At 46.7% G+C, this 27,725-nt stretch overlaps 1 protein-coding gene and 1 long non-coding RNA gene across 4 annotated transcripts in view; one reads left to right on the top strand and one right to left on the bottom strand.

Moving 5' to 3' along the window:
* The window catches only part of LOC129387615 (uncharacterized), a 286,099-nt gene that overhangs the window by 49,019 nt on the left and 209,355 nt on the right, over positions 1 to 27,725 (bottom strand). The window lies entirely within an intron of this gene.
* Positions 1 to 27,725, top strand: part of LOC126541651 (uncharacterized) — a 209,401-nt gene that overhangs the window by 160,530 nt on the left and 21,146 nt on the right. For all 3 annotated transcript variants that reach the window (XR_008614790.2, XM_055076819.2, XM_055076818.2), the window contains exons 2-4: positions 14,223 to 14,428; positions 15,685 to 15,820; positions 21,934 to 22,067. Coding sequence is in view for 2 of the 3 variants with exons in the window: in XM_055076819.2 (XP_054932794.1) it covers positions 14,223 to 14,428; positions 15,685 to 15,820; positions 21,934 to 22,067 (476 nt within the window). In the remaining variant the exon portion in view is untranslated. The remainder of the gene's footprint in view (positions 1 to 14,222; positions 14,429 to 15,684; positions 15,821 to 21,933; positions 22,068 to 27,725) is intronic.

Genomic DNA, 27,725 nt, shown 5'->3' with positions numbered 1-27,725 from the left:
ACATGTGTTGCACATGAAGTGTCCGCGTGTCCTACATGCCTTGTTAAGTCCTCGAGTTTCGTGCGCTCGACTATATTCAGTTGGATTTAAACGGTGAATAGCGAAACCGTGGTGGGTTTAATGGTACACTCCAGCGCGCGGCCTGTATAAGGTTGCCCAACTCGCCACAGTCGAGACGCTAGACAAACCGAACCCGAACTAAGCCGATGTCTCGCCTCCGCAGTTCTCGGCTTAATAGCCTGGGACAAATGAAACCAACCTCGCGCCACCGTACGCGCTCGCACTTCCAACGACACACCCCGCGCCGTCTTTGGCTGGCGAATTAGCTATACACGCACGGTTCGCGCCCTTGCGCAAAACCAGCGTGTCGGAAGCGCGAGCTGCGACTTCGCATCGCCGTTTCCTTCCTTCTGGTGTCGCCGCTATTCGCAGAAGCAGCAAAAGCAGCAGCAGCAGCAGCATAGCAGCACGCGCTTCGCCATTGCCGTCGCTGGCGTGGTGCGGGCGCGTTTATAAATCTCTATATAGTAGAAGGAAACGAGGGGCCCCGACCAGGTCTCATTCGTCTATTTTTTAAGCCGGTCATGCGATAAATCGCACTGGGCTGTCGATGGGGCGACACGAAAATGCTTTTACCACGCGAAGCTCTCTCCCCGCCTGGTACGCTTCGGCCCTCCCCCAACTGGCACCCTTCGCAGAGTCGAGTTCACCCGCTAGAGCTTGTTGGGGGGAGGGAGGGGCTGAGGGAGAAGCTGCCGCGATCGGAGGCCAAGGGTGGCGAACCCTGTTCCTCTCTTGCTCTCGACGCTGTAAGGCGATGTCTCGGCACCCTCCCCCTCTCCGGCTCTCTCCCCAACATACTTCACATTTTTTTCCCTTTTTGCGTTCCCCGGTCTCCCTCTATTGGAACGTTGCTTCCGATCCCAATGGTTCCATTGCCTTGCTTTTCATCCGTTTCTTCTCGGTGTCCTGTATCGTGATACGGCGACCGTGCGTATGTATTACCGAAAATCTCGCCCCCTGGAACACTCCTGGAACTAGACGAACCTGCACGAAGTAGTGTCGCGTTAGCCACCGCGCGACGGAATCGGGACAGGTCTAAAGTTGTGCTGACCGAGCCAGACGCACAGCAATTTCCAGTGTACGAGCCAAGCCAAGTTTAACGAAGAGATTGCGTTGTAGCGGGCGGAAAAGTCGGCGCCCAGACGAAGAAAAAAACAAAGGAGGTCGCACCCGTACGAATCATGAAATGCAACATGGTGAAGCCGCTTTGTGAGAAAACCTGCAGGTTCCCATCGTTTATGTTTGAATGTAGTGAGGGAAATGTGGGTTTAAACTAAAAAAGAAATATTGTCGCTTCATTCATTTCGGTGAAATATTGTCGCTTCACTATTTCGGTGGAATCACTTGAGCAACATGACAAGCAAGGAGGGCAAAGAAATGCGCAGTGACAACACCAGGATTAAACGACAACGTAAGAATGAAAAACTAAAGCTGGACATTCGTATACCTGTATGGTTGAAGAACAATTGAAAATGTAAATAAATATGGCGAAAAACACATTTCATTCCGGCCTCTCAAGGATATTTTTTGTTCTTTGTTAACTGTTCATGATCGACTTGTGCGATTAGACGTTACCTTGGTGCCCAAAGGGACTTGTTTGTATATATTTAAAATCCATTCAATTAGTTCTTGCAGTCTTAATTGAGTTACTATCGCGATGTATTTTCAGTTGTAGTTTCGACTCGTTTCCCCTATAGACTGGAGGTATATACCGCAGGCGAACGTCTAACATCGTCATAGCTTGCATAGTTGGCTATTCCTACATAAATTATAGATAACGAAGGCGTAGGTTCCACACAATACGCTCGGGGCGTCATTCAACGCACCAAACAACGACAAGCGCGAATTATTTCTATTTATTATCGCTTTCTGATTTTTATTTTAAGTTCACCGCTATATATATATATACATATAAAGTTAACGAAAGCCTCGGATATGTGTGGACTCGTGGGTGCGCTTGGTAGCCGCTCTGCTCTTTGTGTCTATCAAATGTGCGTGATTTCACAACACTCCTGCCCATCACTCGAACATCCAAGCCCTGTCGCTTATTTATCGCCAGCTGAACTGTCGCTTCGCGGGTCAGACGGGCCCCATCTCCCTCCGCCACCGCGCCATGGGAGCGGAGAAAATATCACCGCGCCATCGCAGTCTTGGAACTTGGCATTTTGCGCTCATAAAGCGCGCACGCGTCGGTGGCACGAACACTGCCACGGGTCGCTCTCGCGAGAAAATGCGCGTCGCACGCGCTCCCTAAACGCATCACGTGAATTTATTGCTGACTCGAAGCGGCGTCGTTTCCCGCGTGCGCGTATCTGGGCGTATAAACGGGGTTGGATAGGGCGAGGAGGCTGTCCCCCATTAGTCACACATGCGCGTGCTCCGTATTGGCTTCTATATATATATATATGCGATAGGTCGCAGAGGGGCATCAGGTTTGAACTGTGAACCCTGAGCACAACGAGAGAAAAGCAGTGCAGCAAAGTCGAGAGGTGCGAAGGGGCGAAAACAAGCTCGCATCGTCGACGCGCTCCTTAAGGAAGATAAGTCGTCATACGTCGATAAAAATAGTGGTGCTTGCACAGACGTACGACTCCTCGGCAAGGACAGCCACTTACGTCCCCAGTGTATACGGCGAGAAGGTGAGTTGCGCTTCAGCGAAGGCAGTAAAGAAAAGGAAAAAGAAAGTTACGGCTGCTGAGAATGGCGTGAAAAGGGTGAGAAAAATGAAAGCGTGGAACGTGTTCGTCGGGGAAACAGAAATGATGGTTTAAAAGGCCCGCTTACCAGCTTGGTGCGCTGCCGGCTGAACGCAAGAGTTCGACGTCGGCAACGCCACGTGTAATGTACCTCTTACACTATACTACAGTCACTTATATTCATTCCGGAGGCGTAGAGGCGAAACCCTAACTACGAGCACCTTAATAAATGGCGTTTATCCCGTGCCCCTCTCTGAAAACTTTTCTTGTCTTTTTCTTTTCTTTCTTTTAGCTGATACTAGAGGCGGATGAAGAGATGCAACTCGTTTTAGTGAAGATGAGGACGCTACGTTGCTATTTCGAAATCGACAGGTGACATATACTATAGAAGGCTTGCAGGCCGGGAGAGCTTAGTGTTTGTAAACCAGCGCCTAGATCGTACAGTATGCGTGGCTGACAGAACAGGCTGCTCTGTCTCAGCGAACTAAGGATGTACATTAATTTTGAAGACCATAATTATACATTGCGAGACGGGGGCGGAAGAGATAAAAGCAGCCTTTATGATTTTATCCGCTATGGATGTAGGTGCTCGTCCTGCTACTGTTGTTCTCCCTTCTTGCATCTGTTGACAGGTAAGAAATAATGACAACCTCTGCAGAGTTAATAACAGAAGAAAGTGGTGCTGAAAAATGGCTAAGGCGAAATTAAACTATTGTACGCGTGCACTGACATGAGGCATATTTTCTTCTTTTCTTTACTTTTTTTTGCATGATGTTCATTAATAAATATTCTGTCTTCGCTTCTTTTCATCCTTCATTATTAACGTCCGGGTTCCAACTCCTCTGAGTTTTCTAAACATTATAAATTATTTTGTTCATGTGTTATTAACTAGTTCTTGTTGTTTTAGCAACATTTAGGAACGATCTATAGATGCAGGCGACGCTGCTGCAAGTGTCATAAAAATGCTTGGCTAGTCTCGTCAGGAGATATTTCACTGGGCTAATTTGATTTCTTGCTATTTCATGTTGTTACTGCACTGTGCTCAAACAATCAGATATTCGGGGAGGTAAGTGAAACCTCGGTGAACGCTCACACGAGTACATTGGTCTTTTGTCGGAAGAGCACTGTTTTCTAAGCAGCGAGAATAAGTAAAAATAAAGGACGGGCTGTACACTATCCTCAAACGTCAGAATCTGCTCCCCGCTACATCGCAGATTCTACAAATCGCTGTTCTAAATTATACCTTGTCGGTTATTGAAATTGAATGAGGTTTCCTTCCAAAGTAAAAAAAAAAATATGCTATTGATGTTTTCGTGGGTATTTAAGTGCATAATGTGAACACAAATCAAAGAACATATAAGCAAAATCTGGGTCGCTACATGACGCCGTCATCATCACTGCAGTTCAAGCGAATATGCCATTTAGTTGGGTTTTCAGGAGGGTATAGGCTTGAGCTGGTTGGTAACACATAGTTACACTGGAAGCCTAGCGCGGGAAGGACGATCGACAAAGACTAGACAGGACAAGCGCTAACTTTCAACACAGCGCTTATTGCGGAAGAGGAGCATATATACGCAACTGATTCTGCCAAGGGAAAGGACATAAAAGCTTAACAAAAAACGCCACATGCCATCATGCCATGAATTCAAGCTCTGTAGTTGATAATGCCACAGACGGCCTGCTGACGTTGAGCTTGCCGGAATGACCATATACGACAAAGCGCTGGACATTCCACTGCGCATGACACTCCTCCGTACACAAGCAAAATTGCTTGTTTGCTTCTGATTACCTTTTCCTCCAGTTTCCCCATTTCCCTGCGTAAAACGATCTAGCAGGTTCAGTTATCGTTGACTGCGCAGCCTTTGCTCTGTTCATTCCCCTCTCCTTGAGATGCACTAGCCCATATGACTACTTGTGCTGAACTGAATGGGAATCGATTGATTGCCCGTGCGTCCGTGCATACTGGGAACTTCTATCCTTCTTATCTTTCAGTCCCCGTCACCCCTTACCCAGTGCATGGTATACCCAACTCGGCTCAGCCTCGTTAACTTCCCAGCCTTTCTCTTATAACTTCTCTTTCTTCACTCTTCCTCCAAGAAACGTAATCTACCACTCTAGTATAACCTAACGGCTTTTCTTGTTTATTTCTTTTGTTCTTATTTTTTGCGCTAACAAATAAACGGAGGGGACGCTAATATCGACGCAAAGTGCTGGGTACTCCTTTTTCACTCAAGAAACCCCAAAATATATTCACGGCAAACAGAACGTCAAACAGGCATGAGAAACGCAATATAATATGCTATAAGCACAACGATAATGCTTAGGACACAAAATGTCCGAATAGGTAAAACTACCACAAGTTAGACAGAGGATGCACATGTAAAATACAATAAGCCATAAGAATGCAAAACTGAGTCATATCCGTACTTCAAGAAGAAAATTAAATTTAACAAGCTCTGTCATTCTCATTGGACAAAACTATTACATTTAGTTTTCTTATTGCCATAGATAAAGTCGTTGACCTCCAAGAACCTTTAGAAAGCGACTCGCGCATGTTTTTTGAAGAGCATTCATGAGATACAGGCCCAACAGCTTCTTTATGTTCATTTCTCTCCGATCACACCTCACTAACTTGGACGCTACGTGAAAGGCAAAAGAATGTTTGGATTTTCTTTTCATGCATGGCCGCCGTACAGCCGCCTCACACAATTCTCTGTCTGAGCTAACTGACAGGTTCTTTTTTTTATCAATTAATTTATTACTTTTACGGTGACATTTTTTTTATGGTTTTGTACTGGAGTAGTCACCGTGCTCTGTTCATGACCACCCCGTCGTCACATAAAACGACGGACTCATGCAAGCTTATTCCCGTCTCGCCGCCCGCGCCGTCATTTTTGCAGATGTAAACAAGAGCATACATCTAATTTAACTTCAACCATTACTGCCATAAGTGCGTTGACGCAAGGTCAACGACGTCGGCGTCTTTCGCCCGGTCTTTAATTGCCGGGACTAAACTCCTCAAGACGACGTCCACAGCTGCAGGAAGTGAGAAGATGGAGGCATTCCCTGTCTCCGAGTCAGCACACGCGTCATAGCAACAGAAAAACGACAAGCTGACTCAGCTCGGACGGGTCGACGGCCGCCGCTCTTTCCGGGAAATGGGGACAGAGAGACGAAGAAATTGCGCGGCGCGGCCCATTCATATACAGTGGGCAAACCCAGTGGGAAGCTGTAGGACGCGCGCCGCTGTCAATCTCTGTTTTTTCTTCGAGCTTGAACTTCGTGTCCCAACACTGTTTCGAATCGCGGTTTCGCACTGATCACGATATGAAAGGAAAATCTTGTTATCTGTCCAATGAGTATTATGAAGCTAAAAAGGAAACCCATACGGGTTTCCCAAAAAAGGAAACAACGCAGTCGAAATTAGTCTTGCTCTGGTCACTGAACCCAGGACCTACGCCTTACTGTGGCGGTCGCTCTGCGCTATAGGCTAATCATTGGAGGTCAGCAGATTCCAGTGCGAGGCTGACTTATTCCACAACTCTAAGGGCAGGGACACTGAATACGGTAAATCAGTTCTGCAGAAGTCGGCAAGGTGGAGGAAATTTCATGGAATGGAAATATTTTAATATCTTTCACGAACCTTCCTCTGCCTTGCGGGCTTCCGCAGAACTTATTAGTCGGACAATCTATGTAGCAGACGGCACTTAAGCACACAGTATTGGCTCTCTCGGGAAGGCTATCAGGTTGTGAAATACGCTAGTTAATTCATGCGTTCGGGCCTCCTACCGTAATCGACGTTTAGCGGTTACTCTGCGCATGCATAGTAAATTATGCGTGTTGAAAAAAGGAAACACACATTCCTCGCACACACGCTTTAAAGGCTGTGACGCTGTTGTTTTGGTGCCTAAGATGATTCTAAAGTCCTACACTACTGACCAGCCATAGTGATTGTACTGGAATATATACCGGTGCGAATCTACTACTACGACATGCGTCTATCATGCGGGTGGTCACATGTCCATGTTTTACAAAAAAAAAGTAATAATAAGCAAGTTAGCTAACGTTGCATAGACAATTATTGACTAAATGGAAAAACAAGATTCAGTTGGTCTCTTGTGTGAGGTGTGTGTGTGTGTGTGTGAACACTTTTATTGTAATGAGGTCCGGAGGCTCGACTTCTTAAGCCAAGGCGGGCCGCTCCCACATTGGCACCGTCAGGCCAAGCCTTTCAGCGACATCATGGGCCCTCTGGACGGCCCTTAGTTGGTCCTGAAACAATGGGCTTTGAATCCTTTTCTCCCACTGTGTCCATTCTTCAACGAGGTCGGGGAGAGTCGCGGGACACCCCGCCAGCATATGTCTGATTCCAATGATACCATTACAATCGTTGCAGTCCATCTTAATCTCCCTCTCTCAATATATTTTATTAATGGTGTACGGTGTGGGATACGTGCCTGTTTGCAATAGGCGCAGTGAGACTGCCTGAGCCCTGTTCAGTTTTGAATGTAGCAATGGGAATTGCCTGCGTCCTAAATAGCAGTGTTTGGTAATGTCTAGATTATCTCTAGATTCCCTGGCTTGATGGTGAACAGCTCGGTTGTGACTATCGCGGTTAGCAAGTCCTCGTGCCAAGTCATGAGCAACCTCATTGAGGTTTACCTGAGTCTCGTCCACTTTCCCCATATGCGCAGGAAACCATCGGATCTGTGTGTGTGAGGCGGCCTTTTTCATTTTCCTCCTCTCGGTTCATACCGCCATTGTTCGCTAAGCACAATAGGCGATTACACAATGACACAATGAATTTAAAAACACATAATATCGAAATTAAATTGTGCGATTTAGCGTCCGGAACCTGCACAGTGTGTTATCAGGGACGCCGTAGAAGACATCTCAGGATTAATTAAGACAAAATGAGGCGCTTTAACGTGCAGCCAAGGCATGGTACACGAGCGTTTCTGTTTTATTTTTCGGTTCTTTCCCATCGGAATGAGGCCGCCGCGGCAGGAGTCGAACTCGCGACCTTGTGCTCAGCAGCGGTACGCCATAGCCACTGAGTCACTGTGTTGGGTAGCCATTTCGATTTAAACGTGAATCCTTCAAGCTTAGTATTAGAAATATAGGGCTTCCCCAAGAAACACATGCTCCACACGTTCTTGCCTCAGCGACGAATAAACGCAACGCAGAGAATAATGACAGCCCATGACACTGAAGGCGATATGAATTAATTTCTCCTCTGCTACACGTATGCTCTACTTTCTCTTGGTGTCGCTTTCAGGGCGTCCTACTTGTTTATTTACGTTTATATACATATTTCCATTACTTGCGTGCTAAATTTGCGTTTATCAACAGCTTTAATGTATTGTCACGGGGTCACGATAGTAAAGAAGCAGCAGCACGAACAGAGAGAGATGAATATGTGAATAGAAAACACGGCAACACTTAAATAACAACGGTAGCAGCGAGCACAGCCGCCGGTCGCCAAATCGAATCCCATTGCTAAAGACTCGTCCACCGCTACGTGCAGGTGCATCACCGTGATTTCCACAGCAGGCGACGGTGCTCGCGTAAGTTCGAAAATGCACTATAGTGTATAGCGTCTCGCGTGTACAATTTAATTAGCAATTAACTTATGTCGTTAGGACGTCTATATGTGAAGTGACAGCGAAAAAAATATACCTACAGAGGCAAATTAGCACTGTACGTTGACGATCGGTACGCTTTTCAACCGATGAGAATATGTCGTGGTGTTAAAGACGCGAAACAAGAATCACAAAAGGAGGTAGCGGACAAAGTCCCCTTGTTTTGTGTGTTCTCTTTAGCTCGCATTAAGCCACGATGAATCTGTATCAACTAGCCAACATATCAGATCTTCTTCGACGTTAATGAGCTCGCAAATTTGCCTTGCACCTAATAAAGAGTTATATGTATCAGTTGCGCACCTTAAAGATGCCGGTTGGCAACAATACTGTATTAGTCGTCACCGCCACCAGTCTCTTATTTTCTTCCTTTTTGTAACTTTATACAACTCGAAGGAGCTTCTCTTCCTTTTTCTTTTTTTTATGCACTGCCGTAAAGGACGTCTTACAAGTGGCTGATATGTCCGACTTATAAGCACCAATACGACAACCAACGCTGTCACTAATCAAAACACGCGTGAAGCGCCTCTCGAACTGCGGACCCGTTGTTGACTGACTACATAACAAGGATGCTCTGTGCTGCACAGTATTCGAGAGAGCAAGGAAAGCAAACCCTATTGCGCCCCGCTGCCCCATCCGCCCCTCCCTCTTCCTCTGCCGCTGCTTTTGTAGTGCGGCCCTAGTTCCACCCCTCTCCGAATCCACGCTTTCTGTCTCGGGTGGTTAATTGAAGTGACTTTATTATTCGCTCTCTGGAGGCCTGTAAGTGACGGGTGCTGTTGAGCACGCTGCTCGTTGCGCAGCTTGCAGGAGGCTCTTTAACCAGTTATCCGCGAGTCATTTCCAGGAATAAGGCTCTACGCGGTTTATATTTGTTGTGTTGAAACATCTTTCTAGGCCGTTCATTGTGACCAAAAATAAAAACGAAAAATAAAGCGATTGGTAACAAAAAAAAAACGCCCAGTTATAAAATTTGCCAAATGTGTGCAACGTATATTAGGCCATGTGAGAGTGAATATTAACTACCTGCCTAGGCTCGATATCTCTATAAATAAATGACTAAAAAAACCCATCCGCAACTTCTATATACTAAAAAACAACATATCAGTATCTTGATTATTCACACCAGTTGTTAGGTTATGAACAACAATTACCGGCGATTGAAACACTTGTTCAACTAAAGGTTAGGTATCACGTAGGCTAGTATTGGTATTATAATGGCAGCTGGCTCAGTTTTCTTCTTTAAAAAGTGAAGAAACGATGGTTAGCTCCATCGCACTTCTCAATAGCGAAGTGCATCTTGCCTATCTTTCACGCCGGAGCAAGGTTCTCGCACAATTCTGCTACATCCATCTAGTATTAGACAATGCTTTTAAATGTTGCGTTCTTTCCGCTAACGCACTTTCACAAACCCAATAAACACTCATGAACGCGCTTACTACTGCTCTACATACGTTGGCTCATGTTTACCCAACTAACGCCGGAATAAAAGCATTCTTATTTCATTCTATTCCCTATCAATCGCTTACTAGTTCGATGAAGAAGCTTGTGTATATCTCTCACCAGCGCTTGAGCATACCACGCACAAGGAAGAAAGAGGGATCGTTATTGTGGCAGCCCTTCATTGTCTCGTGACCACGGTCGCACACCCAGCCACGACAGTGTCTCGCCTCGCAAGGTGCTCCAATCATCGCTCACTGTCAGTCTTTCCTGCAGTTCCAACCGTCCCTACGTTCTCCTTGCGTGGGGTTCGAGTGCCTCTCGACATACATTCACTGCGCTTATACGAGGCTTTAACCCATGTGTCCTTTCCTGGACGTCCTCGGTGTTACGTTGATGGGGTCGTGACCCCGCAGCGGACTTGCGCAACCACTGCTCTGGGACCCGAGGAACGCACTCTCCCCATTGATGGATTGTTTCGGGAGGGACTGGCACTCGCGAGTAAGAGAGCCACTGCGGTTCCAGCTGGGGTTCTTACCGCATCGCGTCGTCTGCATGGCTGTGCCGGACCAGCCTGCATTTGCATGTTAAGTGCTATTTTAGATTCAGACCCGAACTCTCTTTGTTTTCGCGTCCCTCTTGCGCTTGCTTCTAACCTTGTAGGGACTTTGTCGGGCACGTGTGCCTTCTGCAGATCGCGCCCGGCTGTGCTGTGGCGGCAGCTGCCGTATTATAGGGCTCAGCTCAGTTTACGCATTTATCTCAGCTGGAGGCGCTCAGTCGATAACTTGGAAACGGAGCATGAGTCCTTTAAAACTTGGTTCTTGTATCCTAGCTAACACTGAATAACTGTTCGCCAGCGTTGTTTTGCGCTTGTCAATTAATGCGGAGTGGGCTTCGTATAATTATTGGCGCCGAGAAGTCGTTGTGAGGTTTCACAGAGGACGCGCACGAAAATGTCAAAAAAGAGAACATTGATATGTTTTTTTTTTTTTTTTTTTACTGCCATGTGTACGTACGTCATCCTTTATTTGTGTTGCAAGGCGCACATCTTCGTTGAAGCCTGTCTCTTCGTCGGCTCTCTTTAAACCCTCTCGTCGGCATTTAGTGCACCGCCTTCTTTTTTAACTGTCTGTCTTCGTTTGTCCAACTTTCTCAGCTCTGAACGGTTGAGTAAACGAGGCTTAGGTGTAATGTTTACCGTCTGTCTCGCCGTTGTTGCTATTTATGTCTTTGGAGGTTTGGTGATCTCTGTACAGATGGGGGCTCGACGCAACAAGGAACCTTCCACGTTGTCAATCGTCACCGATTTGTTGTGATTGCTACCACGCCCGGTATCGCAAGGAAGAGAAACAAAGAGCCAAATGCATGTCAGATGATTTAAGAAGTTACCCATCCTTAATTTCTTACTACAAAAGGCACCGAAGCCGGAAGCACCGAAAAGCTGCGAGCATCCTTTGCCGACGACGCAGAAAACAGGCTAGTCTTTAGAACAATTGCTGCTGCGATTTTTAATCAAACTGCTCCAAATTTTAACCAACTTCTACAATTTCCAGCTGATGTGCAGACATAAAAGTTTGCAGAGGCGTTACTCACTTCCGTTTTCGTCGTTGATTCTTCACTTCTCCAGACATGTGATGCGCTGTAGTCGCTGCGTCTGCCAGACAGGAGTCTGCATCTTAGGACGCCGTTGATTTATTATTACTGCCAACGGAAAGAGGCGGTGTGGGATGAAGGAGAGGGGGGGGGGCTACGATTGCGCCGCCAGCCACGTACTCTTAAAGCCATATACAAAGCCGGCAAGAAGACAAAAAAATGAACAAGAAGCGGCCGGAGATTCCAAACGTAGCCGGCTCTGTCTCCGGGGGAGCGTTCAGAGGCGCGCTCGTCCGTAGACGACGCCCACACCTAAGGCGACCGGTGCGCTCGTAAATCAAGCGTTCCACGCATTTTCAGCCAGTGCGTGACAAAAGCTGCTCACATTTCGACTCTGCCAAGGTGAGATTTCCCATGGCTTCTTATGTTCGTGTTTTCCATGCCTAATATTTATCACGGCGAGGGGCGTCTGCAGACCCTTCCTCGCTTTCAGTTCGCTCGCTTGTTCCCCCTCCGGACACGAGGCGCCCACGGTTTTGAAAATGGCGCACCGTATACGCACCTTGCCGAATGGCACGAATACGCTTTCCTGTGGCGATAGTGAGCTTTGTGCACTGGCACCAGTGGCATTCACCGTCCCTTCACCTAGACAGCGACCAAAGTTCTCTCTTATTTGGTTTTGCAAGCACTCAACAACCAGAGTTCGGATTTCAGCTTGCGAAAGTTGCTATTTTTGCTAGAGAACTTTCCGCGCATGGGCCCTGTTCGCAACGATAAAGCTCCAAGTTCAGGCGAAGAACTAGAGCGTTCAGTTTTCGCAAAGAGGCTCGCTTCTTGCGCAACCACATTTTATCGTTTTGTGAAGGCAGTCAGCGCCACGCGATTTGACTCCACTGTGGTATTGTTTACTTGCTTTTAAAGAGTCCAACGAATGAACGCGAGCACGGTTACATCGTGAATATACGTCGGCAAATAAGAAAACCCCATAGTTCAATGGTACAACAGACAGCTTCCTCACCTATGCGAAGCATATTACCCCACCCTGAAATATGGAAGCAACAGCGCCAGCATCATCTTACAGGGCTAATATTATCTTACACAGCTCACTCCCCAATCGCACATTCAATAAGTCACGTACGTAGGCCTCCAGACTTCCCATCATGATCTTGAAGTTGTCGCACGTGACAAACTATTTCACTCCAAAAGCTGTTGCCTTTTCCTTGCGCGAACTATTTCATTCGCGAGATTAGTTTGCCTAATTTTTCAAATAAGTTAAGCAGCCGCAAAGAGGGGCAAAGTCTGTACATCCTCGCCAGAAATGCCTGCAGTGCACTCACTTGCAGCTTTATTGGCAGTAGGAGCATAGCCTAGCTTGGGTTACCCTCCTTAAACCATGAACATTTCTTTTTCAGTGCGAAAGATTTATGGGGTAGTGTGAGAAGCGTTGTTCAAACACCGATGAGACGTTGGTGACAGGCCATTTGCAGAAGATAACCTGGGACCGTGGCTTTGTGCGCTCGCGATGTGCAAGAGAAAGAGAGAGGGGGGGATATAGGAAGGCAGGGATGTTAACCAGACAAGAGTCTGGTTGGCTACCCTACGCTGGGGGAAGGGAGAAGGGGAAAAGAGAGAAGGAACAGAGAAGGTGTAGATACGTGCACGGACAGTACTTGAGTTAAAGCCGCTCGCGCAAACTAGACGTTCTGAGAAAGCACAAAAGTGCCTTCACTGCCTTCTGAGTCGATGATCGGTGGGGACGGTGCACTAGTACTATACACCAGTCTGCATGACCCCATATATTGAACTGAATGATGAACGCTTCATTGCGTGTATGTCCACGCCAAGTGTGGACTTCCGTCCTTGTCCTCTCTCATTCATTTTCGCCATTCTCCAGTGCACGGCAGCCAACCAGGGCTTCCATGCACTGGTTCCAGTTAGATTCCATGTCTTACGACCTCTGCTCTCTCCTTCTCCCTCCGATAGGACGTTCCGCGTTATTGCCAGAACAATCGCCTTGGCGTGCACTTCCGATGCAAAAGGCTTTAAAGCGAAAGCTTTACTGGCCGCGAACATGCGATTTCGCCGTGGCCGTGCTCCGAAGAGGCACATGAAGTCAGACCGCGTTCCTCGTCACACCGCGTTCCTCGTCGTTGCGTTCACCTCCGCTCGCTTCGCCAGCTGCGTTGCATGCCTGATAACATGTCGGATGATTGAAAAGGAGAGCTCGCGTGCGCCGCAACCACAGTTGAGGCAGCTGTATGGACGGCGATAATATTGATAAGCAGGAGGAGGCCTGGAATCGACATCGGAACCAGATGAAGAGGAAACAAATCGGCCAGGAAACAGACGAACAGCGCGCCGAGCGACTGGCTAAACGCCGCAACATAGATAGACAACCAGACTAACCTGGACTGGCAATCAAGATTAACCAATGCTAACCATGCGTAGCTTTCGCTACGTATATCCTGGCATAGCCGAGCTAAGCCACTGCCAATTTTTTCAGCGAATTCTTTGGCTCTTCTGATAATTGGACAATGCCGTCATGTTTTTATGAAAGAAGGCTCAAGCATCTTTTCTACAGTCACTCACCAACTCAATCAATCAATCAATCAATCAATCAATCAATCAATGAATGAATCAATCAATCAATCAATCAATCAATTAGTAAATTAACCAACCAACTGATTAGTTATTCGTTAATTAATTAATTTGTGCGTTGTTCTCGCGCGCCCTGACTTGGTCGCAATAGGAGCGGACACTAGATGTGATAAATCTTGCATCCTCGCAGGTGCCCGCAGCATCCGGTTCGAGCGCGTGGACGTTCCTGGCGCGGTGATCAGCGGTGAACCCGTCCTGCTGCTCTGCGAGTACAATCTGGAAGGCGCCGAGCTCTACTCGGTCAAGTGGTACAAGAACAACGTCGAGTTCTACCGGTACCTACCCAGCGACGTTCCGCCGGGTCAGAAGTACGACCTCGTCGGACTCTACGTGAACGTAAGTGCAACGCGATGGCAACTGCTCTCAGTATATACTCTTATGCACCGTAGACAGCGCTTGAAGAGATCCCGAGGACCTATAGCATGCTATGGAGGCCTGTGACATACGTGTAAGTGCCTGTGAAAGTGCGAATGTCAGCTTCACTGATGTCAGTGTCTCAACGGGCTCGTTTGCCCACGAAGAGTTCGTAACTCGAAGGATCGCTCAGTAGCGTTCAATTTGATATTAATGATTTCGCACTCACAAATCATAAGTGCTTAGGCATCCTTCGATTCTTTTATCGATAACATTTAAGTAAACAATTCCTAAGCCTAAGCGGTGGAGCTCGATCACTACCCGGGGACGGAGAGGCGGCTGTTACAACCGCATGCTCCACCATTGGGCAAAATTAGGCGCGGGAGGATCCGGACGCTGACAAATGCGTAGATATTCTTACCTTGCACCCTGTCTTAGTAAACGTAAATGTGCAAGGCCCCCGGAAGAATTTTAACAAAATTAAAGAAAACGTCACAAATTAAGGACACCGGAATAAATCTTATATTGAATGAGCGGTGGCTCGTATTGCTACAGCTTCCGTCAGGCTGACTTCGTCTTAAAAACCTGTCACAAGATTCTCCTCTTACTGCGTTACCAAACATAAAAAAAGCAGCTAGTCTTGTCACCGGAGCCCGTTTAGGCTGCGTATAATTCTATGCCGGCGTTGTTATGGGGTGCCCTTGGGCCGACCTGCAGTGGATTGATGTATCGCCCGGACAATATACTGTTCGACTTTGCCTAGCCTGGTTGTGCGATAGACTTCACAAGTGGCTACTTGATGTATCTTTCTGCAGACAAGTCGGGTGCATGCGGCGTATAACAAAAGAAGCGCAGGAATTTCTTACGGCCGTATCGCTAGACACTATACTCTATTATTTATCGCAGCGCCCGGTAAAGTTCGGTTCTAGTTAATGTTTGGAATATAACTTGAGTGCAGTTATCGTTATGATTGCTGATGCGCGTTTGGCATGGACAAATATTCAAGGTAAAGACGTCCATGCAAGGAGTGCAAGGAGTCTATCTCCGCGGTGTTTACAATGTGACGGTGCTGTCATCTACATCTCCTGCAGTGCATACTTATCAATTGAGGACCTAAACTGTAATTGCAGTCTTGTCTTTCTAATTTGCCACAGCTTAATTTAGCAGTAGAAAAAAATCTTACCTGCGCACGTGTTTACTAACGCCGCCTTCGGCTGACCGCTTGAATTCACTTGCAGTTGTCCAAGTCCAACCACAACCGGGTGTACCTGGACCGTACTGACCTCAACAGTGAAGGTAGCTACGGCTGCGAAGTGTCCACCGAGGGACCAGAATTCCGAACAATCATCTTTGAGAAAGACCTTAACATCTACGGTGAGATGGCATTCTGTCAACAATGACTCTGCTATAATCACTCGTCACTTACAGCGCATACTTAGACGAGGGACAAAAAGGACGACAAAGACTAGCGCTGACTTCCACCTGATTTTTATTTTCAGAAACTAACGTATATATCCTGCCTGAGACACCAAGACAAAAGCGCCACCTATAACGCGTCAACCCGACATGAGTATGCATTCAAAATGCATGACCTAAGATGAACGAGAGCGCATGTGCGACCTTAGAAAAACCAGTTCATTGTCTGTTAATGCAATTGATTTTTGAAGAAACCACTATCTTAGCTAGGCATTCTAATGAATGTACCAGACTTATTATTAAAGCATCAGCGATTGCCGATGGTGACTCAGTTAGTAAGCCATCAATTGCATTAGCAGACAAAGAACTGGTTTTTCTGAGGTCGCACACGCGCTCTCGTTCATCTTAGGTCATGAATTTTGAATGCGTACTCATGTCGGGTTGACGCGTTGTAGGTGGCGCTTTGTCTTGGTGTCTTAGAATATATACGTTTGTTTGTGAAAATAAAAATCAGTTGGAAGTATGCGCTTGTCTTCGTCGTCCTTTTTGTCCCTCGTCTATGTATGCGCTGTAAGTGACGATTGATACCATGGAATACCAACTAGCCCGTACCCAAACCTTGCTTCTACCGGCCGTGGTTGCTCAGTGGCTATGCATGGTGTTGGGCTGCTGAGCAAGAGGTCGCGGGATCGAATCCCGGCCACGGCGGCCCCATTTCGATGGGAGCGAAATACGAAAACACCCGTGTGCTTAGATTTAAGTGCACGTTAAAGAACCTCAGGTGGTCAAAATTTCCGGAGTCCTCCACTACGGCGTGCCTCATAATCAGAAAGTGGTTTTGGCACGTGAAACCCCACAATTTTTTTAAACCTTGCTTCTGCTATAATGGCATTCTTGTGCTTCTGAAAAAGGTCGACGCTGATTAAGATACACAAGGATTTATACCAGCCTTGCTTTTTCAGGCATTAGTTCAACGAGGTGTTGACGGCTCAATACTCTTTTACGTAGATTCAATCATACCACTCGCCTGGAATGACCCAGAACTAAATCTATCCTTAAACGCCTGTCTCTTTTCTTTCTTTTTTTAAATGTGTTTCGTATAATGTAATTAATTTTGCATGTACAATGGTGGTGCCAACGTTTGCACAATAACCAACCTTTGCTCGAAGGAATTGTTGCGCAATCATCATTATCATCATCAGCAGCAGCTTATTTTTATGTCCACTGCAGGACGAAGGCCTCTCCCTGTGATCCCCAATTACCCTTATTCTGCGCCAAATGATTCCAACTTGCGTCTGCAAATTTCCCAATTTCGTCACCCCATCTAGTTTTCTGCTGACCTCGACTGCGCTTTGCTGCTCTTGGCACCCATTCTGCAACTTTAATGACCTACCGGTTATCCATCCTGCGCATTACGTGGACTGCCCAGCTCCATTTCTTTCTTTTTATGTCAATTAGAATACCGGCTATCCCCGTTTGCTCTCTGATCGACACTGCTCTCTTCCTGTCCTTTAACGTAACGCCCAACATTTATCGTTCCATCGCTTTTTGCGCTATGGAATGGAACGAAATATTGCAGAATAAAAATTAATTTATTTTTCTACAAATGTGTGATTTAGAGACAAAAAAAAAATCGTTTAAAATCCGAAATGGTCACATGATTGCGCAGCACAAGTCGAAATGTATGACTATGAATTTATTGTAAGACTTCTACTCTTCATGAACTCTGCATACTTTCAGGCACTATATTAAAATATTGGACATCACTTTTAAGAAGAATACAAAGAAATGCCTAATGTTTATTCCGTAAATGTTTTAACATGAAGACTGCTCTCAAGGGGGACTGGCAGAAGAGGAGCTGATATCAGACATCAGTTATTAGTTTAAAATGGATATCACTCTCGCTGTTACAAAAGTGTGATCATTCAGTTTCTCAGTTAGACCATATTTTCTAATCCTCCTGTCTTTCTTTTTCTATCTGTCAAGCCTCAGTCATTACACATCCCCTAATCTTATAAACAGTGGCACAATTTACGCCTCTTGTCGTGGGATCACTACAGAAAAAATTCATGCCCCCCTCCACCCACCCAATTTAGGCCGATATTCATGAAATCATTCCGACTGCAGTATCGTCGGATGCTTCAATGCAGCAAGCGTGTAGTACTTGAAGTACCACTGCTCAAACTCGTGTCAACGACCACATCGACCTTTGCCGCTCTCCCATATCTTGCGGAGATCCCACATATTAATATTTATTTATTGAACCTTTACTCACGTGCGTTGTTCGGGCAAACAATTCACAATAAACCACCCGCCGTGGTCGCGTAAGGGTTTTTGCGTTGCGCTGCTAAGGCCAAGGGCAAGGTATCAACTCTCGGACGCAATTAGACGGGGGCGAAATGCAGAAAACGCCCACGTACACCGTGCATTGGATGCCCTTAGAAGAACCCCAGCTGGTCGAAATTAAATCAGGAGTCTCCTACTACGGCATGCCTCATAATCACATCGTGGTTTTGGCACCCAAATTCCGGAATTTAGTTTATTTTTATTTACAATAACATTTTACTCCCACATCGCATGGGATCTGCAAACTTTTTTTTTTGTTAGTGAGAAGCAGGGTCGGTATTCCCCCAAAAAAATATTTGTAACTAATAATCACTCGGAAGAGCAACTGCCAGCCAATCCTGATGTTGGACATAATATTAGAGAAGACGACTGGCCAATGTCAAAGAGCACGTACGAAAGAAAAGCTTAGTGAATTCAGTCCCAGATGCTGGCACAAGCGGTCAGTGGGCGCCACTGCTTGTCGCAGGGGAAAAAGGGGACATTTATCAGAAGTCACCGTACTTCTGATAAATGTACTTCTGAAAACTTCTGAAGTCACTTAATCGGCGTTCTGCTCACTGCTGGTTATAAGTTGTGAGACTACGCCTTTCCTTACGCCTTTCTTTCTTCCGACGTCGTGGCGCACCAGTTGGCTTGTGAAACTAAGATAAAAGCACGGGCTTTCCCTCATTACCGGCGGGTGACATTTCTTGTATGAGCGAGAAGTCGCCTACAAAGAGAGAGAGAGAGGAATGTGTTGGCAGGCTAAACGACGGCACGAACTATGTGCGTGTGCTGTAAGGTGTAATTTCGAGCTATTCGCAGGTCATGTCACGCTCAGCGCTTAGGTTGGGGTGCAGCCGAGGAGGTACAGCGAGAGCGCTCCTTTGTGTAGTGAAAAACTTGGTCCAAAACTTTCGAGAGGAGTTCGCGAAGTTCATACATTCTGCTTAAGCGGCAACATCAGCTGCCAGGTTTCACTGCGTTTTCGAAATTGTGTCGCAGAGGCGGAAGTTTCCTTTTTTTCTTTTTTTTTCCCCTACCCATAATGCTTAAAAGCGACACCGGGTATGAGAAAGGTTCCGAGACCTCGTGAACGCGACACTTTTTTTCCATTAGACTCCTTCACTAGCAGACTGTCGTAAGTGAAAACACAGCTCCTGGCTCCAATCAGGCGCAATATGAGTCTATATGTTACGGCGTTCTGGAAGAAAATAGGTCGTTTCCGCCTAGTTGCTGCGGGTGCGTCGTAGAAGTCGCACACATTACAGAGCTTTCTGGTAAAATTACTAGACAGAACTCTGGCGCTGAGATCGTTGAGTCGGCATGGGGAATGATGGTTAGCGCATGAATTTGTCTGATATTCGTTTTTCTGGCTTCAGACGTTCCGGTGGCTCTATTTACGGTGCTTGTAGTACCTTTATCTGCCTAAACTTCGAAGCTACAATATATTTCTAAACGCAAAATGTAACGGGACTCCGCGCAGATGCATAATTATCGAGAATTGTTGCATTCGTGCCGCGATATTTTGTCGAAAATGATCCATTTGCAAGATCACACAGCCGTTTGAAGCCTGAACAACGAAGTTTAGGCGAATTCATGTACTAACCATCATTTGTCGTCCTTGTTGGACCACCCTCCCTGCACTCCCCATAGACACGAGCACCACAGCTACGTCTCGTAATCTCCTTGCACACAGTAAGACACACGATGAAATTTTTCATGGGGCAGAATAACGAGGATAATAATTGCTATCAAAAATGAAAGTACTAATTCAGAAGGTCCAAGAATATTTGGCGCACGTTAATGGCAAGAGCCGAGTGACGAGACCAAAAGTTGGGAAATACGAGCGGCAGCACGCTGTGCTATCAACTGAATGCTTCATTTAAAAGAACGAAGGGTATATAAGTAAAAATAAGTTCTCGCGGGATCATTACGCAAAGGCTTTTCACCTTTCAAAGGCTGTCAAACGTCACAATGCAAAGAACCGATTAATGACGTTACTAACAAAGAAACTAGAGTAAGAAAGAAAATCTGACAAAAAAGCAGACACCCATGGCAACACGGAAACGTCACGACGTATGCACGTTCACTTGATGTGCATGCAGCAAAATCAGTTGCTGGTCAGCACTGCGTGTTGTGGCGTCTTCTTCCTGGGTTTGGATTCCGTCGCCCTGCTCCAGATATAAGTAATGGTTTGCAAAATCGTGCTGTCGCGCGCTTCACTATTTCAACATTATGCTATGTCGGCCAAATACAGATTACGCGACGTCCGACAGCAGGCGGGCGGGAACACAGCACGCATGAAGCCACCTGGCGTGTCGGCTACCCTGACGCCCTCCGCAGGTGATCTCCAACTTTGGGAGCGCGGGCCGCGTGTGCACTCAGCCACGCGGACAGCCATGCGCAGCCACGATAGGGCTAGAGAACACGGGTGCTCTCTTCCCCTAGCGCGATTTAGATCACGTGACCTCGAAATTGGGCGAGCGAGATGACCGGTGACCCGCTTCCTTCTCACCCTCGCATGCTTGGCCTCGCATCTGCAGCATACAGCGCGCGGGCTTATCACTCTCCTTGCATTTGGAGCCAAATAAATAACATTTATTATTCCTCTCTTCTAAGTAGTACAAGGAGAATGAGTGGCCCGCGCGCTATATGCTTTAGACTTCAATCGATATATGTCGGTGAGAATGACGGTGAAAATTCGCGTGGAGTGTACATATAATTGCTATACCAATAAAATGACCTCGAGCGGCCAGCCACGCAGCAATTTTGCGCGCATTTGCGGTCTTTAAGCTCGGAAAAACACTTTTATGTAGCACCTATGGAGCAACAGAAAGCTGTATCGGGAGTTTTTCAGGTTGCTCTACAATTTTCTCATCTACACTTTTTATCTAATTATAATATTTGAGAAGTTTATTAATTAATTAAGACAACTAATTAGGTGGAATGAACAAAAGATAATCTGAATATCTCGAAGCGGCGGCAAGCAATATTACATTTGTTCTGTCCAGCTACGTTGCATTTGGATATTTCTAAAGTTTGGCAAAAGTTAAGTGGGACACCCTGTATATTCAAAGATACACACAAAACTTGCCCAGGAAAAATGGAAGCCAACAGTCGAAGCACCAAATTCATATGTTAGGTTTGTGGGTCCCAAGTAAATTGCTCAACTGTTTCAGTTCATTTATTCTCTTCGGACGGGGCGATGTTTAAGATGTTCGTTTGCATTACCGTGCAGTGCAAACGGGTGCCAACATGATTGCGGGAAATTTTATATGTGCGTTCTGCATGCCACTCAAAGCGAGCATGGTCTATTCATTTATTCATTGTCATGTGCATTGACGCTTATTAGCCAGTTAGCTGCTGGAACATATTATTGTTATCATTAGTCACGTGAACATATACAAAAGCATCACAAATAGAAAGATAAGTGGTGCTAGCAATTCGCCACCAAGCGCGACACCACGCCCACCCGCTTGCAGAGGAGAGGAGAAAGGAGAAGAAGGAGATAAAGTATATGAAAATAGATAAAGTAATAAATAACACACCACACGGTCACACGCAGAGCACTAGCGTTGCAGACCAGAGATCAGTGCCGTGGTTGACAAAATTACAGTACGGCACTGTGAGCACCCCATAGAGTACGCGCGCGACCTTTCGGAAATAATATTTTATTAAGCTGGAACGTAATGATAATACAGCGCAGTACATCCAAGTACTGAGGTCCTGCGCGATTTCTGCAGTGTTGCCGGAGCGTGGGCCCGTCATCGAGGGCGTGCGTGGACGCTACCAACTTGGAGACGTCCTGAACGCCACCTGTAGGTCGAGGCCTTCCAAACCTGCGCCCTTCCTCAACTGGTTCGTCAACGGAAAGCTGGTGAGCGCCGCTTGCACCATGCCGGGCGCCCTCCGCACTTAGGACAGAAAAGCGAAACGCGATACCTGGTGCACCAACGAACAAGCAATACTGTTCTAACTCCCGCTCTGCTTGGCCTCCTGACACACACAAAAAAAGAAAGAAAAATCATTAATTGCTGGGGAAAATCTCAAACAAAGGACACACTTTGTTCTTCAGTTCTTTCTTTCTTCCTTTTTTTAAATCTTGAACCCTAATCATTTCACTAGTGACACCCAAGATTCCACTTCGGCTTTTATTTTGTGGATGCGCATCCTTTTAACTACCTGAACATGGATTTTTTTAGTCCAGAGTGTGCCTTGCGCGTCAATAAAATTCCAGTCACTTAAGGATATCCTATTATGCTTCACGTGCTGAAAACAAACTTTTCAGTGAAATAACACCTTTTTATTCCCTTTACTTGCCACAACATAGGAGAATAGTTCCCAAATGTTCTCAGTTTATTATTATCAAAGGTGCATACGCAGTCCACTGCAATTACGCGTGCGTATAATGCCTGTATGGTCTCCTCTTGTTAAGCACGCGTCTCCCAAACATTTTTTGAACAACTCGGTTTCCTGTTCGACGTCACCATGCTGACGGAAACGTGGTAAACAGACAACAACGCTCTAACCTTGACTGGCTATAGCGTGCTTTTCTTAAATTGCCCTTGTCGAAGTGGTGACGGTATATCAGTGTTGATAAAAGACACGCTAAACTGTGAACTATCTGACGACTTTACTTTTCCAGAAGCTGATTGCGGAGCATTGAGGAATTTAGTGAACAATAAACTTGTACCAGTTGTTTGTCCTCCACCCAATGACTGTCCTCCTAAGTGCTTCATACAATATTGGCTGGTTAACATCCCTGCCTTGATATATTCCTCTCTCTCTCTTTCTTGAAAAAAATTGGGAACGGCGACGAAGTGCTTCTTCTGTGGAACACAGCCTGCCCGTCTCTCTGCTTTTCTGGATTTTTCACTGCTATTGTGGGGTCTGCCGTCCCACATCTCGCGATGATGGACGTGCAACCTCCCGAGACCCCGTCCGGCTCCAGTTCATCAGCGGGAATCCTTCGAGGAAGCGAAGAAATAAATCTTGCGACAGCGAGGACACTGAGCTGTACTCCGCATCAGCTGACGAGTCATCGCAAGACAGTTTTGAAGCTCTCTTACATAGCAAGGAGAAGCGAAGGATGGTGAATACAGCCTCGGCGTCAAGTTTGTTCACCGTAAAAAATGCGCCTCAACGATGGCCTCATACCATCCTGTTTCTGCTACAGAACTCGACTGACAATCTTCGCATCCCCAACAGGCAAGTACTGCCCTTGTTATTTTAGAACACTGTTCCAAGCTAAACGCTTGTTTTCCAGGCTAAACGCACTGGATAACATCTTGCCTATCGACGTTATGACCCCGAGTGCGTTGAGCCTTCTCCAGCGTGTAACGCAGCTGGGCAACATAAGGGTTCGATCCATTGCCCAGCGCACGGTACCACCATTGCAGGAGTCATTTATGACACTGACATACAGATCCCCGATGCAGACCTTCCAGTGCTCGTAAAACAGCGAGTGAGAACAATGCTATTGTGCACGCCGGCCATCTTGGTAAGACACGGTGTGTGAAATTAACGTTCAAGGGTGACTGCCTTCCCTCTTACGTGAAGGTTGGCCACTTCTGCCACCCGGTTTGATCATTTGTTCCATAAACGCTGCAATGTTATAAATGCCAGAGGATCGGCCAGGTGAAGGGTGTTTGCACAAATTCTGCCACGTGTCCCCGATGCACCGAGCCCCACTCAGAAAAAAACTGTGGTGCGACTATATTGAAGTGCTCCAACTGTCAAGGTCTCACACTTCTTCCAAAGACTGCCTGAAGATTAGGAAAGAATTTTCTGTGCTAAAACAAATGGTTAGGGACAATTCAACCCACAAGGAGGCCGCTGAAACAGTGCGACGTAGACGACGTCACCGTAGACGGTCCTCCCGTAGGATTACGACTGCTTCGAAAAATACGTTAGCTATTTAGGTAACGACGTCACTTGCAGTTCCCAGCGCAGCAAACGCTGACGCTGGACGGCAGAAAAGTCCGAAACGCCTCGCTTTAAATGAATGGCCATCGCTTCCAAGTAGACAAACAATAGAAGAGCAACAGCAGTTGCCGCATCCAGTACAGCAAGCTGGTCCATCGGATGAATTACGACTTGCAGATCAGCAAGTGGTATCGCCACTGCGATCCTTAATGAAAGCCATTCGCGTGTTGCTGAACAGCATGCACACAACGTCAGCCAGAAGTGCACTGCAGGTACTGGACGCACTAAGTCCGGTGTTGGCAGCCCTTGAGTAAATAATGGCGCACGAGCAACTATATTTTCGGGAGGAGCTCAAAAAAGCAGCAATTATCCAATGGAATGCCCGGTGACTCCGATCGCCCATCGCCGATTTACGGCTATTCATGTACGCCAAGTTTCCCATCATCATCATCTGCGAACCGAACTTATCGAACTCAATCAGGCTATCCAGCTATGAATCATTTATGTCGCCAACTATTGGTGAAAACCGCAAGGTTATGGCGTTTATTGGCCGTGATCTCAATTACATTCTTCAGCCTGTACCACCTCAGGACGATAACCAAAACATATGCTTAACAGTAAAGAAGAAAAAAACTTACCGTTACTGTTGTGGGTGCCTACCTATCACCATCAAGTAGATTTGATTGCAAAAGATTACCAGACATCCTGTCAACATCTCCTACTCCATGGATTATGATCGGGGACATCAATGCTCATCGTACACTCTGGGGAAGAACGAAAATCAACGCGAAAGGCAGATACTTGCCATCTTTCGCCTCCGACAGCGAACTCTGGGTTTTAAATGACTACAGTCTTACATCTCTATGCAGCTCCACATACAACAACTGTCTTTACTTGGCCTTCGTCTCACGAAGTCTCGTCACGCGTACTGGATGGTTTACGGACATTGAAACGCACGGGATCGACCATATCCCCACGTATGTCAAGATAAGAGTACTTTCCTCTTCCAACTCAAATGATACAATCCAAAGAGTGGTCTGGCCCAAATTCCAGTCTGCTATGGAAGACCTCTGTCAGTGTAATTTACTACATAATCAAGAGCACAATGAAGGACAATACGCGTACTCTAGTGTTCTCTTTGAAATTCACGGAATTTGGTAGAGAAATAGAGCGACTTCGAGCAATCCGGCGATGTGCAGACCGTAGATACCGACGCACGAAGTCCGTCGACGATATGCGGACGGGTGGACGCCTAAAAAAGAAGATCCAGCGCCGGTTAGATAAAATAGAGTCACAAGGCTGGACTGCTTTCTGTTAATCGCTAGACCCTCGCAAGCCCATATCGCACTCATGGTGGACGATGCGAGGGCTTAGGACACCACCCGTACAGCGGTCTCAATTCAAGGCTCTAGCCCTCATCCAACAGCGGCCAGACATTGATGTCGCAGAAGACTTCTGTGCAAGATTATCCGGGCAGGTCATAGCTTCCAACAACCTATGATATTCCACCAGCTTCCCGCCATTATGTGACCTGACGGAATTTCTTACAGAGCTCTGTGGCATCTGGGTGAGCGGGCGAGGAGTGTTCTGCTTGAAAGCTATAATGAAGCCTGGCTAACTGGCCCACTTCCCACAAGCTGGAAGACTAGTCGCGCGGTTCCACTACTGAAGCCTGGCAAGTCTGCGTTGGAGTTGTCATCGTATCGCCCGACTGCATTGGCGAGCTGTGTGGGCGAAGTCATGGACGGGATAATCCTCGGACGCCTGGAGTGGTACTTGGAATACCACAACGTCTACCCAGATGTCATGGCAGGCGTCCGACATGACTACTCATCGATTGATAACGTCGTCAACCTAGTTACCTACTCTGTTGAAGCTTGGGGAAGTTGTTGTGACATTCTTTTTTAGCAGTGCAGAGGACAAGGACGAGGCGAGTGCACAAACAAAGCGCTGACTAGCTACCTACGTTCAGCACCAAAAAGGGTGTAAGCGTCTCTGCGCTTCTTTTTTCCTCGTCGTCAAAGGGCCGTACAACAACGTTACACATGAAGCCATCCCCGCCGCTCTGGAAGATGTAGGTCTCGGTGGTCGCATGTTTAGATCGATACACGGTTATCTCTCTATACTATCTTTCTTTGTGAGCACCGAGGACGGCCACACTACTATACTTTACAGCTACTGTGGCATCCCCCAGGGTGGTGTACTGAGCCCTATGTTGTTTTACCTCAGTGTGATTGGTCTCTTTGGTCACCTTCCAAAAAGAGATTAATTATCAATGTACGGGGACGACATATGCGTTTGGGCGTCCGGAGTGACACGCTTACAGCTTCGCGAAAGGCTTCAAAAAGCGGCCGCCAGACTACACTCTATCTCCGCAATCAAGGCCTGGAGATTTCGGCGGATAAATGTGCACTTGTAGCATTTACGTGTAAGCCCATGACGCACTACAGTGTATTAATAAATGGGGAAATCATACCATTTGTATGGTCTCATAAATTTTTAGGTGTCATATTTGACAGAGATATCTCATGGAGCCTTCATGTATTGTACATGAAGAAGCAGTTGACAGGCATCTGTCACCTTCTGAACTTCTTCGCTGGAAAGGCCTGGAGAATGTCCAGAAGCGCTATGCTGCAACAATATAGGGTACTTCTTCTGGGCTTTTTGTGGTACAGCTTGCCAGCATTGACTATATAACGCAAATAAAACAAGCCTACGTACTATTAAAAGCGTTGAGACTGAGGCACTCAGGATATGTCTAGGTCTTTATCGAGGTGCGTCAACGACGGCAACTATTGCAATAGCCCGAGACCACCTCATTGAGACCCGCATCACAATTAAAGCACTGAGAGTGCACGTAAGACAACTTGCACGCACTCCTTCGCACCATTTAGCCTCTCTACCTGCGGAGAGACCACGTGCCTCGTTCTGCCCTGCGGTATCCGCCCATCGTGAGGCTATACCATCTTTCTGCACACCTGGCGCGAGACCTTCGACTTCTCCTTGGTGCCTCAGTCAACCAAAGATCAACCTGACAATACCTGGCGTCTGGAAAAAAGCAGATACGTCATCGCCGGCTCTTAAACAGCTTACTTTATTCCTATTAATTGAGAAGTACCGGTATTATACCCACATATACATCGACGGCTCCGTCCTGCCGAAGAGCTCTACCACAGCTTTCGTCATTCCAGCAAAGGCCCCCACTATCAAGTTGAAAACATCTCAGTTGACAACGTCCACGACAGCAGAACTCGCAGCGCCTCGAGTCGCACTACTTTATTAATGACGAACCAACACAAAAATGGTCGATTTTCTGCTACACGAAGACGGCACCACAATGTTTATTGTTAGTCTTACGGCGTGGTCCACGCGAACAGTTGGTATTCTAAATCACAGTGGCTACGAAGTCACTGTGGTGTCATCGCCAATGAACGTGCCAATGAAGCCGCTCGTTAAGCTCATGCAGAAGACAACCGCCTATCGACCCCGCTGTCTAGGACAGCTGCTGCAAGGATGCTCCGCATACTTGCCCGCCAATGCACTACATCAGAGTGCAGTGAACCACATTTTATGCACGCCCGTCTAGACACCCTGGATCCAACGTTAAGCC

This window comes from Dermacentor andersoni, chromosome 2 (assembly GCF_023375885.2).
Source record: "Dermacentor andersoni chromosome 2, qqDerAnde1_hic_scaffold, whole genome shotgun sequence".
Classification (NCBI taxonomy): Eukaryota; Metazoa; Arthropoda; class Arachnida; order Ixodida; family Ixodidae; genus Dermacentor; species Dermacentor andersoni.
The sequence above is the reverse complement of the archived record's forward strand: the minus strand, read 5'-3'. Positions and strand labels throughout refer to the sequence as shown.